The sequence below is a fragment of the Salmo trutta genome, chromosome 17, assembly GCF_901001165.1.
Source record: "Salmo trutta chromosome 17, fSalTru1.1, whole genome shotgun sequence".
Lineage (NCBI taxonomy): Eukaryota > Metazoa > Chordata > Actinopteri > Salmoniformes > Salmonidae > Salmo > Salmo trutta.
In genome coordinates, this window is record NC_042973.1 from 43429461 (window position 1) to 43446643 (window position 17183).

General features: G+C 45.1%; 1 protein-coding gene across 1 annotated transcript in view; it reads right to left on the minus strand.

The window, feature by feature from the left end:
- The window catches only part of LOC115152238 (G1/S-specific cyclin-D2), a 218028-nt gene that overhangs the window by 113607 nt on the left and 87238 nt on the right, over nucleotides 1–17183 (minus strand). Inside the window, exon 2 of the mRNA XM_029696885.1 lies at nucleotides 14832–15116. Coding sequence (XP_029552745.1) covers nucleotides 14832–14899 — 68 coding nt within the window. The 5' untranslated portion in view covers nucleotides 14900–15116. The remainder of the gene's footprint in view (nucleotides 1–14831; nucleotides 15117–17183) is intronic.

The following is a 17183-nucleotide window of genomic DNA, read 5'->3' on the forward strand; positions in this document are numbered from 1 at the left end:
TAAGCACAATAAGTAACATATTTGACTTTGGCTCTCTCTTCACTTACGTAACGGCAAGGGAACACAGTATTGTTGATATTTAGTTTAGGCAAGGGACGTTATCAATCATGGTGAATTGACTTGTTGTATAGCAACAGCAAGTGTTTTGAATTTGACAGAAATTGGGCAACTGGATTTATATTCATTATTCAGGAATGTGACGGAGAGAAAGGGGAGCATAATAACCCAACATTGCTTGGGAATCGTCAAACAGTGTGAACTCCCTCAGTGTTCCTCCAGCAGAGATTCTGAGGGGGTAGCTGAAATGTCAGGGAGGAATCAAAATAGAAACTATGAATGATGGATTGTGCTATCATTTACATGCATGATTCTGAAAGTCTACAGAAAGTCTAGGACAAAAACACACTGGCTCCACATAGCTAGTGCCGGATCAATAGGTACAATTTGATATAACTTCAGACACTTATAAACAAGTACCTTCACACTCATAGCATCATTGTTTCCATTTTTTTAAAGGGAGCGTAGCCTAGCTGTCCTTTGCCCAAGGCTGCTGACTTGCAGTTTGCCTTTGGCAAGGACTACAAACAGATTCCTGCTCCCAGAACTCTCCTTTGACCCTCATTCAACCGTGGGGGCAGGTTCAACATGTTTTCAGGGAGAGGAGAGAGTGTTTTCAGGGAGAGGAGAGAGGGCCTGCTACTGGCTGAGCTCGGGCAGACAGGCACAAACCAACTGGACCGCACTTCCTGACATGGCCCTGCCTCTTCTCTCTGACCATCATACGGTGTTGCGTCACACACCGTGCCACGCAACACACGCGTCAACAGCCTCCACTGTCACCACAGATCACATGGCTCAAAGGGCTTGTACAAGCCCCAGGAAAAACAACAATAACACGCCAATAATAACACTGGTTACCCATTTGCAGAAAGCATAAGGCAGTCAGAAGGGTGGCAATTAGTTGATGTTAAAAATATGGAGCCTTGTGAGGAATTTGAGTCATTACTCATGCTGAGCTAAGCAGACTGGAGGCCTGGCACTTTTTCAGATGGGACACTTTGATTTAAGAGATTGGACTCACATGATGACTGGACTCACATTCTTTTCCATCACAGCAATACCATCTTTGATTGATTTTGATTAGGCATATTGCATTTTTTCTCTCTTGATCCCCTAAACATGTACCATTTCAATTCTATTGCTGAGCTCCCAGAGAATTAAATGTTCATTTCTCCACCAAACGTTGTTTTAGAGAATTGAGTAGTATGTCCAACCGGCCTCACAACCACAGACCATGTGTAACCATGCCAGCCATGGACCCCCGCATCCATCTTCTTCACCTGCGGAATCGTCTGAGACCAGCCACCCGGACAGCTGATGAAACTGTGGGTTTGCACAACTGAAGAATCTCTGCACAAACTGTCAGAAACCGTCTCAGTGAAGCTCATCTGCGTACCCGTCATCCTCACCAGGGTCTTGACCTGACTGCAGTTCAGCGTCGTAACAGACTTCAGTGGGCAAATACTCACCTTTGATGGCCACTGGCACACTGGAGAAGTTTGCTCTTCACGGATGAATCCCGGTTTCAACTGTAGCAGGCAGATGGCAGACAGCGTGTATAGGGTTGTGTGGGCAAGTGGTGTGCTGATGTCAATGTTATGAACAAAGTGCCCCATGGTGGCGGTGGGGTTATGGTATGGGCAGGCATAAGCTACTGACAATGAAAACACAATTGCATTTTATCAATGGCAATTTGAATGCACAGAGATACCGTGACGAGATCCTGAGGCCCATTGTCGTGCCATTCATCTGCCGCCATCACCTCATGTTTCAGCATGATAATGCCCAGCCCTATGTCACAAGGATCTGTACACAATTCCTGGAAGCTAAATATGTCCCAGTTCTTCCATGGCTTGCATAGTCACCAGACATGTCACCCATTGAGCATGTTTGGGATGCTCTGGATCAACGTATACAACAGCGTGTTCCAGTTCCCGCCAATATCCAGCAACTTTGCACAGCCATTGAAGAGTGGGACAACATTCCACAGGCCACAATCAACATTCTGATCAACTCTATGCAAAGGAGACGTGTTGCACTGCATGAGGCAAATTGTGCTAACACTAGATACTGACCCATTTTTTTGTCCACCCCTACTTTTTTTTAAGGTATCTGTGACCGACAGATAGATATCTGTATTCCCAGAAATCCATAGAATAGGGCCTAATTTATTTATTTCAATTCACTGATTTCCTTATACGAACTGCAAAATCCTTGAAATTGCTTTATGTTGGGTTTTATATTTTTGTTCAGTGTAGTTAGATGTGGCATCTATGAAAAAGGGACACTGTTACGTTAAGCAACAACAGGGTGAGACATCCAATGTTCAGACATGGATGGCCATGATTGGCCTCAAAGAGACAAAGTTACTCATGAGGATGATTCCTCTTTTGTTCCGTCTCTGTCACCTAATCAATTTTCTTTGGCATGTGCTAAATAAAGTCATAAAGTGGTACTAATGTTTTAATACAGTGCCATGTGTCTGTAGCACGATTATGTCCCCCTGTCCCTGGTGTCCCCCACTGGCGCCCCTCATCAGCCAGGCAGAGGACCAACAGTTGCCCCATGGCTGGACAAGAAAGAGCAGAGAAGAGAGGAGCAAAAGAAGAGACAAAAAAGAGGAGGTGGGAAGGAAGAGGATAGGGCAGGTGGCGGCGGCAGAGAAGAAGAAGGAGTGACAAGAAAGGAGGACAGCGAGGCAGAAAGACCCTTCAGTCAAACAGTCCTCCCACGGCGCCTCTCTGACAGCAACACTTTCCCTTTTCAAATCCCCAAAACCACAAGAAAATCATCCTGGAGGAAAGAAGAAGAAACAGAAGGAGAAGGGGTGTAAAAAGTCTGCCCATCTGAAGGACTGCTGGGCTCAGCAAGTTAGCGATTACTGATTAGCCAGTTTGGTCCTGCAGTGTGGGGAGGCCTGCCTGTCTGTCCTTGGCTTGGGAAAACAACATCAAAGGGAGCCGGCTGTTTTGTGAAGGGGACTTGAAAGCGCGCTAGCTATCGGAGACATAAGCCTTATCAATGGCTGGTGCACTAGAGTCGAGCTATATGAAGCAACAAGGGCACAGCGTTTCCAGCAGAGAGATAACCGGGTGCATACCTCGGTCCCCATTTGCATGTACCACGGCAACGGGGGGAAACAATATAAGGCCAGGAGGAGGGGAAAATTGAATCCTAAAAAAAAATAGTTTCAAAGATGGCAGGGTGGGTAGTGGTGCCAGGCGAGCTCCAAATGCCAGTCAGTCACTATGGCCTGCCTGCCTGCCAGGTGGGACTGGCACAGGACTGCTGTGACCGGCGCTACAGATCTGTCACATCTGCTGAGCCGTGCTGTCCTGACCTTGGGCGACACATATCAGATCCTCTCCAGGAAAAACAACTCGCTAACTCTGACTGGGGTCAGTCAGTATAGAGTCTGGATAGAAGGGCTTTCTCTCAGAAACGTGTCGCATCTGGCTTTTACAGTTTGTAGCCTACACTCACTGCTGATCTGGATAGGGGATCAGGTCAATAAGTGCAAATAGATCTTTCAATCATTTAAGAGACCACCGTGGCACTGTGGGAGAAATCCTATGTTGGGGAGTTAAGGGAGATTTTTCCATTGGGCTCAAACCACCCGGCTAATCTGTTTAACTTGAGTCAGTGGAAAAAGTCAGGTCTAAAGGGGAGAGCGAATGATAGTGCATTTTGATAGCGACAGAGTGAGACATGCGATAACATTCGGAAAAGCCCTGTTGCTACTTCAAAGCCACTGGACCAGACCACCCCCACCCTCCGCTGCCTCCCACCTCTCTGTATTTGTGCCCATTGATTTTTGGTGGTAAGGTCATGATGAACAGCTGCAGATAGACCTGATCATTCAGTGCAGAGGGTCATTCCCATGTGTATTGTACAGCCGGGAGAGGCAACATCAGCTACATGATAGCCTGTAAACACTGTCCATGTGCTAATACCCTATGACACTGTACCACGGTCACCTGGCCGTGACGTAACTTACCGTACAGTCATTTCTCTGTTGCGATCACTCAGCATCTAAGCAGTCAATGCTGTAGTTTGCTGCTGTACATGTACACCAATGTGGCTAGGATAACCTGAGAGAAGAGGAGCTCATGACAAGTAAGGTGAAAGACCGCTTAAAACGGCCTAAAATTGGCACTGATTGGAACAACAGACTTTATTCACGTGCGGGTTTTGAACGCTGTTACACATCCAGCGCCACTATTTTTTCCTATGCTAGTCAACATATTTTCAGAAATCAAAATCAGAAATAAATGTAAAGGGTAAAGGCCAAACTTGTTTTCCATTTACTTCAATTTAACTTTCCCAAAACATGAATTCGAAATGTCACGTTGACATCCAGAGGTTGCCTGTGATGTTTGCTATATTTGCGGTGCGCAAACATCCAGATCAAAGTGCAACAAATGAGCACGATCCCAAACAAACACAACCCACTCTCCTCTACGGACCAAAAGGAGCAACATCACCACCTTCAGTGCTTTTCCCCTCACTCAGCTGACTGGCTGGCACACATTAGAGGGGCCAAAGTCTAGACACATCGAAGGTCCCACACTGCAATACCTTCCCACTGTACACCTGATAAAGCCCTCTGAGCATGAGAAAGCAGGAGAGGGCACTCAGTAGCCTTTGATCGCTACGGTTGCAAAGTAGACCATATCCACATACTTCAGGTGGCTCAGTAGAAATAAGGTATTGGCAGAAGGAGTCAGATCTATTGTTGTTCTATTTGTATCAAAAGACTAGAGGCTATATAAAAAACAATAACTAACTGCCTGGCCACCCCAGAGCTCAAACCTCTCCTAGTGTACTCTGAGGCCCTCTTTCACCCATTTGCACATGATTTGGATTGGTCTTAAAAAAAAATACATTCACACTCCATTACATCATGCAATGCAAAACAGAGAGAAATACCTCCACATCATGTGGTCCTGTTTCTATTGTACACCAGTCAGTTGAGTTATACAGTATGATAAGTACAGCTATACCACGAGGGCTGAGTGTGGTGTTGGGAGCGACCGGGGCAGAGGCATATTGGACTGTGTAGGGAAAGAGGGGGATCAGAGAGGAGTTCAGACATCTCCATCCCTCCATCCCTGAAGGGGGGGAACCAGAGCGCTTTGTTCTGTCGTCGATGTCATCGCAAGTCACCGCACTTAACTTCTGGTCAGAGGAGAAGCCCTCCACTGTGCCTTATTTGATCAAGCCGCGTAGCCTGCGTGTGCCTCTCCTCCGACCGTCGCGCTGCGCTAATGGCTCCCACATCAGGCACCCAATCGCCTCGGTCGCATATGACTGCCATGCTTCCCCATCCAAGTGGCCTGACCGCCACAGGACCAGTCAATTAGTAACAAGTAGGGGAAAGGAGTACTGGTTACTGAGGGCCTCCCAGCAGGGTGCCTCTAACAGATTGGTCAGGGAAACAGATCTGTATTTAATAAAAGGCACATTCGGCAAGCCCTGATTGTAATCTTACTTTAATTGAAGTGGTAAAGTGGGGATGTAAGGGCTGGTTGGTGTGTGCGGGGGGGATCTTGACTCAATCACATCATTAGCCCCATAGAGTAGATCAGGGTCCAGATCATTGTTTCACTACACGTGTTTGGTACAGCGTTATGTTCTAGTTCCAGAGGAGGAGGCATACACACGGATGTGAGAGGAAAAAAAGTCTATTCGAGGGAAAAATAAACTGTTGGACCAGGCCTTGTGTATGGCTGTGAATCGTCAGTACATTGGTGAGATGCCATCCTCCTCATTCCTCCACTGTTCTCTAGTTGCAGATTGAAATGTTTGATAAGCAATTATCTAGGCATATATGTATATACCAGATTCATTGATAGATGGATGTATTACTACCCCACACCAAAAGGATTAAGTTGTATGTCATGATCTCTCCCTGTGATTTGGGCTGTATCTGATCCTCCCACAGATCTAATCTGAGTAACACATTACAGTTCTGCAAAAGCACAGTACCTCTATGGTTTCTAGAGACAATGTGCAATGAGCAGCATATGGATTTGAGATACGGGCCTTTGGAAAGGCACAGCAGGAAATGTGATGCGGAGGTATTCTATTGAGCCCCATTCTCCGCCGTGGGGGGGGGGGGGGGGGGACGACGACACATGGAGGCAGATATCAATGGTGGCCCGCTCAGTTCAGCTTCAGTCTGGAGCACAGTTGTTGGGCTGCCTTCATCCCTCAGGGAAACAAACGGCAAATTGTACTTGGCCCAGTCAAACCGCTAATAACACAGAATGTATTTTTATGATTATTTTCTCTTAATGTAAAACAGCCCGTTGACTTCATTGTCTTCCTGCACATTGAGGTCTGTTTACGTTTCCTATAGCATACTTGCGAAGTGACATAATTACTTTATTTGTCTTTTTGACATGGTTTAAATACAAAGATCCCCAAACTTCTCGGGTCCAGACATATTCTCCAATAGCGTTCAAAAGAACATGTTCAAATGGAATTTAGGTGACATGCTTTATGACTTGTTATAAGCCTGTATGAGCCTCTATAATGTCTTATATGTCTTGCCGGAATGTGCAAATACTGTAGGACACTTAAAGTGCGTAGCCTCTGGTAACAGCTACAGCTGTGTCTATCCACAGGAGTAGCCCTACCACAAGTGGAAAAAATAAAACACATATTGTATTTCAAAAGCCAAATATTTGAGTCTACTTGGTCTAAGATGTCCCCACATGTTTCTAAATCTGTGAAAGTAATGTGCATGTTCTTGCTCATCTTGATTCCAAGAGACCCGTAATTTGGAACGCTTTTACAATCCATCCGCTACCAGAAACATCCGGGGGGAGGAAGGCCATAAGATGAGCCCAAAAAAGATAGCCAAGTGCTACATGCTCTAAATGTTTGGATTGACTTTCATCCTCATAGCAAGTACCTTTACCAGTACAGTCCCTACTGACTTGTGTTGAGTCAATCCATACAACGACCCAGTCATCATTTCATTCCCATCCCGAGTCCCCACGGGAGCACACATTGACAGTGGAGTTCACACATGCTACAATATAGTGTGCTAAGTATAGGAGGCGTGGTGGGGGATACAATTAGAGCCAGGGAGCTTCAAAGGACCTTTCAAAAGGCAGGAAACGAACATGTCCGCCATTCGCCAATCATTAAAGTGCAGATGCTGAAGCTACTGTTCAAGTCTCCCCGACCACGATCAACACTCGAGCAGTAAAACATGCCAGGTTCTCTTGCTGCCATACTTGTGTGTGTCTAGTTAGTCTGTAGAATACTGCTGCCTGAAAATGGCTAAGAAACCAAAAAAGTGGGGAGAACCTAAAGCGCAAACCAACTCAAACTCATCCCGGAAACCTGCTTGCCGGTTTAAATTGAATAGGGCCCCCGGCCCTAAACATTTTACAGGATATCCAAAAAAGCCTAGGCCTACAGAAAGACATGAATTTACGACCAATAGTTTTCATAATGTCAATGAACACACGGAAATACTATATTGGCCATGACGTGAAATTATAAGTTAGAATACCATAACCTCCTAGATATGCTATGCTCTTTTCACTCTTTCAAGACTTGTTACGCTGAGGTGCAGATCAAACGCGGTGGCTGGGGTGGATTATATCAGATTCCACTTTGTTACGAAGGCCTGCATTCATTTTCTGACATTTACAGTCGAGGCCCGGCCCTTGTGGGGGCCCCTCAGTGTCAGGCCGACAATTTTTTTTTATAAAACCAAGAGCATCTGACTTCTATTGCTGAGTTTGCCGCACGTTCCGCTTAGCCACTGGTATTTTGACGAGGCGCACGGCGCCGTTACCAGAGCCTGCGCTGAAACGCACATGATGTCATTGAGGTTCCATCATTACAGAATACAGACGATTCAGCTCTGAATGGGCCAGGTCAGTTCCCACGCTAGTTTGGCAAAGTGCACTTTGGAGCAATAATGCAAAGAAACTCCTGGACAAGATTAAAGATTGGAGAGGCAGAAGAGAGGAAGAAACCAAAGAGAGGGAGAGAGAGACCAGAGAGAGAGAGACTTCAAAAAAATTCTCAATGGCTCTCATGTTACATTCTATATTGAAGCATCTGTCCATGAGGCCCTCTACTCTCTCAGTCCTCGGAGGAGTCCCAAAGGCAGAAGGCAAACAAAGAGCAAATTAACTACTTCCTGTGGAGACTGCCAAAAGAGTGAGTTCTTTGGTGACAGCCTACATTTCCTCATACTTCAACATTTGCTGCCGTAATGAAAGGTGATGGACACGTTGACACACGTTGTGTTTTACGTTGACTAAAATAGCTAGTGAAGTACTGAGATATCGGAAGCAAATTTTCAACTCTGTTCGCGTTGGTAATCTGAGAAATTGTGCATTGTCATCAACGCTGCTGGTTTTTACTGCATGGCATTCCCTCTATGACAGGTTTACAGTGTGTGGGTATTACTGTACATCCAGATACTGTACTGCCATCCAACATGGACGCGCCATATTCACAGAGCTTGTCTGAAAGGAATTCTTCACTTTAGACAAGGTGCACAGGTGATCTGACCAATCCGCTGCCATAGGCCCGTTCCCACCGCCACTCACATGGTGAGTTATAGATGTAAAGCTTCCAATCAGATTGTACAAAGTCAAGGGAGATAAAAGGGCAGCAATACAATTAAACTATCTAGAGCTTTGACACTGCAAGTGCTGCCCGGCAGAGGCAGGAATGTGCTCTTTGAACTATCTTTGTTTAACAGTGGAGCAGCATGCATGCGCTCAGCACGCCCTGCCTCTGCCTAATAACAGACCCGCAGACCCATTCGCCCCCGGCACGTCAGACTCGGGCCACCGGGTCAGGGAGCTGGCATCTCACCCCTGGCACAAGTTGTTACCCTCGGCGGCGAGACGCTGACACTGGGCTCATGGGGAGCACCAGACAGACAGGGGCCTACCAAACAGCTTGTGACCATAACCAACAGTGGCAGGAACAATGAATGCAATTATTTACCAGAACACAGTCCAAGTCTCAGAGTCCTCCCCAGCCCCATCAAAGTCTGTTTACTTTGAGTCTTTTATGGGGGTGCATGGCGGGGCACTGACCTCTCCAGAGTCGGCAGGCTTTTTCAACTCCTCACTCGTCATGTTTTATCACCGTCACCCATGACAAGTGTCCAGCTGGACTCTTCATTAACCAAAAGTGCACTTTTTTCAAGAACTCAAAATAAATCAAGTATAAGGCCAATTGCGTGAAAATAAACCCTAGTCAGTGTGAAATGAATAGGGGTTTCTTAAGCACAATGCTGAGGTAATGCGGAAAGATTCGCCACAGTTCAAACAATAATATGTGGTGAATCACTGCTTTCATGGGCCATTAGGAAGGAATTTATTTTTACTGCTGAGGACCCAGGACGAGCCAATGAGAAGCTGTTAACGGTGGGGTTTTAGAGTTTGGGTGGAGCTCAGAGTTGAGTGTTTGAGTAGGCACTCACCACTACCTGTATAGCCAGGGACAGGCCCACCAGACTCACCTACAGGTGCGTCTCCACTGTGACACTCCTCCCCTGGGGAAAGACACTGCTCAGACCCCTCCTTCCCGTGCACCACAGCTGAGCAAATAACATGCACAACGTGGAAGTTACTTTGAACCAGTGGATAGAATATAAAATAAACACCACCGCAGGTCTAACATGCTCCTCCACCTCCACTCAATGGATAGGCAAGACAGCACTCATTGCTCGTAATATCCGGAGCCTCAAAGCCCTTGACTGTTCCCTTTTCAGGCAGATGAAGAGAGCATAAAGTGTGGTCAGGAGTCTTGTCATAAACAACAGATATCTTGTGCACGACCGTCTGTGTCAAGTGGCACACAAAGCCAAGCCGAGCATCTGAGAGGCGTCTGTTACTTTCTTCTGCCTTTGGTCTCCTCTTTGAATTGCATTGGAAAAAATGCGTGTGTGTGTGTGTGTGTGTGTGTGTGTGTGTGTGTGTGTGTGTGTGTGTGTGTGTGTGTGTGTAGCAGCACAGGGCTCCTCTGTATTGTGTTCTGGAGCTGGCTGGAAGTAAAAGGCAGAATTATGAGTGGTGGGGGGCTGCCAGCACACTGTAGAACTGCAGGGAGCTCTCCCAGATCCCAGCTGCTCAAGCCTGGCTGAGAGCTCCAGGCGAGTGCCAGGCTTCCACGGCCCTCATGGTGTATGGCCAACAAGAGTGGGAGGAGTGGGAGGTAAACTGCAGAAAAAAGCCCCAAATAATGCCTTGGCCTATATAAAGCAAACCTCATGAGTCGTACAATGCTGAGTCACACAAAAATAAAATATATGCTGGGAAACTTTTATAGGGCAAAATGTTGAAATGTTCGTAAAGCAAGTGATCAAATAACAATTAGTTAACTAAGGTGTTTCTTTTCTGACTAACTAGCAAGACTCCCTGCATCTAGTGAAGTGGTCCCTACAGTAGCAGATGTAGCCCAAAGGCCTCTCTAGTCTATAGGGGCCAGCAGCACTGAGTAGAATCCAGTTTATCTGAAACTGTTTAATGCATTATTTGTCTAACAATCAAGAGGGAGAGTTTATTTTGCAGATAATTATAGCTTTTGTTGAGTTTGATGGCCTAGATAAGCCAGAGTTCCGAACCATTAACTAGTGTGCTTATTCTGGCAGGGCGTAGCTCAGAGCGTACCCAAAATGCTGGCAGACAGCTAGAGATCCCTGACACAAGTGGGTAAGACTTCCTACAGTGCCTTTCAATACCTGGTTAAGGAACACAGTTTGGGGATGAAAGCTGATCTACACTCATATTCGTGGCTAGACCCATTCCATTCATACAGTACTCCTCCTTTCATGCTATGCAACAACGCAACAATTCAATTACATATACAGTATTGCGAATGGTGACATTGCCATCCTACTGTATACCTGTGTACAGTATGTGTGCAGCCTACAGCGAATGAGGATGAAACAGTTTTAATGATGTTTGTAATAATAGCCCTACATGGCTGATGTCTGTGGAATTCCCCCTACTGTCCTGCGTGTTGACCCAGGAATGGGCTGGACTGGTGATTATCATGGCCCCTTGGCAGAGCGCAGTGTGTTTCCAGAGGGCCAGGGAGAATGGCTTGCCTTTGGAGCCAGGTAATCACAACAATAACAGATCCCGCAGCAGCCAGTGCTGCTTTGTCCACTTCAGAGAGAGAAACTATTTCAGGCCTTGTGCACCGGCAGTAACCAGTGACCTACAGGTCACCCTGCACTAACGTGGGCCGTGTTAGTCATTGTTCCCACCCAGGTCCCAGGGACAGGAAAGTAGTCTCATTATGACGAGGGACCAACTCATTTAAATGTACAGGCTGTTTCTCGCCCTGGGCCAAAGGAAACACTGCACATACCATTAATGCATCATTACTATAATATCATCAGAGTACAACGCAGCAAAAAATGCATCAAGAGCCAGGTGGGTTTTAAATAATTTCACATAATTATATAGTGCGTCCAATGATAAAGTGTTCAACGATGACACTTTCTCAATCTCCACTGAAGGTCAGCATTTCTGCTACAGTACAGTAGTACCACAGGCAGTGTCCTTCTTTAATGGGGCCCAAAGGAGCTGGCCTTGGTACCAATAAGTCTGCTTGACTGACTGCCTGCCTGCCTGTCCAGCCTGCAGGGCTCTACCTCTCCCAGAGGGCCCCAGGTGATGTCGTGCCTGCTCCTCTCCACCCTTCATATATCCTTAAATTCTTGGCCCTCATATTCACAACTGTACCTTTGGCAAGCAGATCGCCACGCTCACTTCCTGTGTCAGAGTTATGACGTATGTTTTCCGTGATTGGATCTTTCCTTTGGACAGCTGGACTCTATTTGTAAAGGCAGTGCGTGTCCACGGAGAGCCATTTGGATTGCATTCATTACAACTGATGACACTGTTCCTATCACCCTATTATTAAAACTAGCTACACTAGAGACTGGTGCAGTTGGATGTCTAGTGAAGACATCAAAACTATGAAATAAAACATAGGGAATCATGTAGTAACCAAAAACAAATCAAGTCAAAATATATTTTATATTTGAGATTCTTCAAATAGCCACCCTTTGCCTTGTTGACAGCTTTGCACACTCTTGGCATTCTCTCAACCAGCTTCACCTGGTATGCTTTTCCAACAGTCTTGAAGGAGTTCCACATATGCTGAGCACTTGTTGGCTGCTTTTCCTTCTCTCTGTGGTGCGACTCATCCCAAACCATCTCAATTTGGTTGAGGTCGGGTGATTGTGGAGGCCAGGTCATCTGATGCAGCACTCCATCACTCTTCTTGGTCAAATAGCCCTTACACAGCCTGGAGGTGTGTTTTGGGTCATTGTCTGTTGAAAAACAAATGATAGTCCTACTAAGCCGAAACCAGATGGGATAGCTTAACGCTGCAGAATGCTGTGGTAGCCATGCTGGTTATGTGTGCCTTGAATTCTAAATAAATCACAGACAGTGTCACCAGCAAAGCACCCCCACATCATAACATCTCCTCCTCCATAACTTACGGTGGGAACCACACATGCGGAGATCATCCGTTCACCCACACCGAGTCTCACAAAGACACGGCGTTTGGAACCAAAAATCTCTAATTTGGACTCCGGACCAAAGGACATATTTCCACCGGTCTAATGTCCATTGCTTGTGTTTCTTGGCCAAAGCAAGCCTCTTCCTCTCATTGGTGTCCTTTAGTAGTGGTTTCTTTGCAGCAATTGAACCATGAAGGCCTGATTTACACAGTCTCCTCTGAACAGTTGATGTTGAGATGTGTCTGTTACATAAACTCTGTGAATAATTTATTTGGGCTGCAATTTCTGAGGCTGGTAACTAATGAACGTATCCTCTGCAGTAGAGGTAACTCTGGGTCTTCTATTCCTGTGGCAGTCCTCATGAGAGCCAGTGTCACGCCCTGACCAGGTGAACTCTTCTATTTTGGTCAGGGTGTGGCATTTCTATAGTTTATTTTCTATGTTTTTGGTATAGCCTTGCTTTGGGGCGTATTTCTATGTTGGGTTCTGTCGATTCCCAATCAGAGACAGCTGTCGCTAGTTGCCTCTGATTGGGGAATCATATTTAAGTTCCTTTTCCCCCCACGATGTTTGTGGGTTGTTGTCTCTTTGATTTTGAGCAGCTAACGTATCGGTATTTTCTTGATTTTGTGTACGTGTTTATTTCGGTGTAAAAGAATAAACATGTGTTCGCTCCCAGCTGCGTTTTGGTCCGCTTCCTCGTTACCTGATGCCGAACGTTACAGCCAGTTTCACCAGGTTTTTGCGACGGCACTTGAAGTTCTTGACATTTTCCGTATTGACTAACCTTCATGTCTTAAAGTAATGATGAACTGTAGCTTGGTCTTTTACTAAATAGGACTATCTTCTGTATACCCCCCTTCCGTGTTACAACACAACTGATTAGCACAAAGGCATTAAGAAGGAAAGACATTCCACAAATTAACTTTTAAGAAGGCACACCTTTTAATTGAAATGCATTCCAGCACCTCATGAAGCTGGTTGAAAGAATGCCAAGAGTGTGCAAAGCTGTCATCAAGGCAAAGTGTGGCTATTTGAAGAATCTCAAATATAAAATATATTTTAATTTGTTTAACACTTGATTCCATGTGTTATTTCATAGTTTTGATGTCTTCGCTATTATTCTACAATGTAGAAAATAGTAAAAACAAAGAAACACCTTTGAACGAGTCGGTGTTCTGAAATGTTTGACCGGTAGTGTAGCTATACTGAAGAGCAGAAGCAGCTCAATATTTCCCTGTCAAAACACTGGAGTGTATAATCATAATCATGACTGTGTTTCTGGCCCAGAAGAAATGGAGTGATTTCTCTGTACTCTCCACATCAGATAAGGTGAAACTGCCTGTGACTATGAACCATTAACTTCATTGATCTGCAAATTGAACCAATGAGCCACTTCAGTGCATCTGTAGCTGTTGTAGCGGGATGCGGGTATCCTTGCCTCCAAGGTAGGGGGTACTGGCGATTTTTTTGTTTGTAATTTTCATCTCAGACCAATCATTGGACCAGAGATAGCTGACCTAGCAGACCTATTATCACTTTCACCTTAATAATCATCTTATCGTTCGAATTCGTCAACAAAGGGGAGGATGCTAAGATTACAATTACAGGTGAATGAACTCCAGATGATTTCTCGACGTGCTGCATGCCGGTTCCCGCAGTCAAAACAGAACGTCCCCCATTTCAGTGGCAGAGGTGAATAATTCAGTGACATATGTGCTGAGGCTCTGGTGACAGATCCCACGCCAAGCCACTTTTCCTCCCTCTCTGCAGTTCCTAGTGATCTGGGTGATAAATGTTCCGACGCACAGGAGCATGGGAAAAACTCATTTCCTTCTTCCTTTGAAAAACGCCCCAAGAGCCTCATTCAGTAGGCGGTGGGCAGTGGGTACAGACACAGAGACCAGAGGGGAAACAGGAAAGATAACCTTACCATAACGCCCACCCGACATGGCGCCAACCCAGATATTCACCTATTTGACAATGATTCTCTATAACGTTAAAGGATACGGACCAGACGGACGAGTTTGAATGTTATGTTTGAGTGGTATGACATTTGCGAGATGCTCATGTCCACATAAAACCACACTGAACACTCTTGTGTATCACATCAAACCACACTGAACACATTATAATAAACAGCATGATAACTGAGTTTAGAAACACTCTTCCGCATACACAACGGACGTTCATTGACTGTCGTAACAGTGTGCATAATTTAAGTAGCAATTGTTGTACCTACTCAAAGCTGCTGTTTACAGGTGGGATCCTGTCTTCAACTGGGTGAGGCAGCACTGTTGATGACATCATTCAGGTTGGCCAGACCTTTCGTCTGCACCGTTGGTCAAGGGACTAGCGTCACAGTAGGAGTGACCTCACCTGTTGGAAGACAATGGCCTGACCTAGGCCAGAGGGCTGACCATCTCTTCTGATGCTCTCCTCCTCCCTTTGGAGAGATAGGTAGACCTTGGCACCACGGGCCGGTCTGTGTTGCGTATTTGTGAGCATCTCTCTCATTGAATGATCTCTGCAAGATAAGAACATAAAAAACACATTTAGGGAAATTGAAGAGAACATTGTTTGATTAGAAAAGTGAACAGTTTTTGCTTAGCGTAACAATTTCCAGTTAGAAGAGATGAGAAAAAAATAAGAAAAGCTCTGGCGAAGGCCTTGAGGCCAATACTTAAAGCTTAATAAAGAGCAGTGATACTAGCAAGAGCAGTGTGCTGGGTTTTTCTTATTCAACTGTTACCATGCACCTGCGACTGAAATGACTGCAACACTCAACAAAGAGCTGCAGTTAGTTTCAGAATGGGTGGCAAGGAAGAAGTTAGCCCTAAATATTTCTAAAACTAAAAGCATTGTATTTGGAACAAAACACTCACTAAACCCTAAACTTCAACTATATCTTGTAATAAATAATGTGGAAATTGAGCAAGTTGAGATGAGTAACACTAGATTGTAAACTGTCATGGTCAAAACATATTGATGCAGTGGTAGCTAAGATGGGGAGAAGTCTGTCTATAATAAAGCGATGCTCTGCCTTCTTAACAGTACTATCAACAAGGCAGGTCCTACAGGCCCTAGTTTTGTCGCACCTTGACTACTGTTCAGTCGTGTGGTCAGGTGCCACAAAAAAGGACTTAGGAAAATTGCAATTGGCTTAGAACAGGGCAGCATGGCTGGCCCTTGGATGTGCACAGAGAGCTAAAAGGCCAACTCAGCTCCATCATTCATTGAATCAGATGGCTTATTTATCACAAAACCCACTGATATTTCCAACTACATTCATTATTTTTTCATTGGCAAGATTAGCAAACTTAGGCATGACATGCCAGCAACAAATGCTGACACTACACATCCAAGTATATCTAACATTAATAATATGCATGTCAATCTCTCCTGGCTGAAAATGGAGGAGAGATTGACTTCATTACTACTTTTATTAATGAGAGGTATTGACATGTTGAATGCACCGAGCTGTCTGTCTAAACTACTGGCACACAGCTCGGACACCCATGCATACCCCACAAGACATGCCACAAGAGGTCTCTTCACAGTCCCCAAGTCCAGAACAAACTATGGGAGGCACACAGTACTACATAGAGCCATGAATACATGGAACTCTATTCAAGTAACTGACGCAAGCAGTAAAATTAGATTTAAGAGTGCCATTTGAATTTTGAATCCCAGCTAGAAGAGATCAAATCCAACATACATTCGTGGCCAAAGGTTTTTAGAATGACACAAATATTAATTTTCACAAAGTCTGCTGCCTCAGTTTGTATGATGGCAATTTGCATATACACCAGAATGTTATGAAGAGTGATCAGATGAATTGCAATTAATAGCAAAGTCCCTCTTTGCCATGTAAATGAACTGAATCCTCTAATAAAAGCCTTTGACATTTATGAAATGCTTGTAATTATACTATTCCATAGTAACATCTGACAAAAATACCTAAAGACACTGAAGCAGCAAACTTTGTGGAAATTAATATTTGTATCATTCTCAAAACTTTTGGCCACGACTGTACAGTGCATTCGGAAAGTACTCAGACAAAAAGTACCCTTGACTTTTTCCACATTGCTACATTACAGCCTTATTGTAAAATGGATTACATTCAGGTTTTCTCTCATCAATCTACACACAACACCCCATAATGACAAAGCAAAAACTGGTTTTCGAAATGTATGCAAATGTACTAAATACAAAAAACTGAACTATCACATTTACATTAGAATTCAGACCATTTACTCAGTACTTTGTTGAAGCACCTTTGGCAGCGATTACAGCCTTGAGTCTTCTTGGGTATGACGCTACAAGCTTGGCACACCTGTATTGGTAGTTTCTCTCATTCTTCTCTGCAGATCCCCTCAAGCTCTGTCACGTTAGATGGGGAGCGTCGTTGCACAGCTATTTTCAGGTCTCTCCAGAGATGTTCGATCGGGTTCTGTCTGGGCTCTGTCTGGGCTGGGCCACTCAAGGACATTCAGAGACTTGTCCAGAAGCCACTCCTGCGTTGTCTTGGCTGTGTGCTTAGGGTCGTTGTCCTGATGGAAGGTGAACCTTCGCCCCAGTCTGAGGTCCTGAG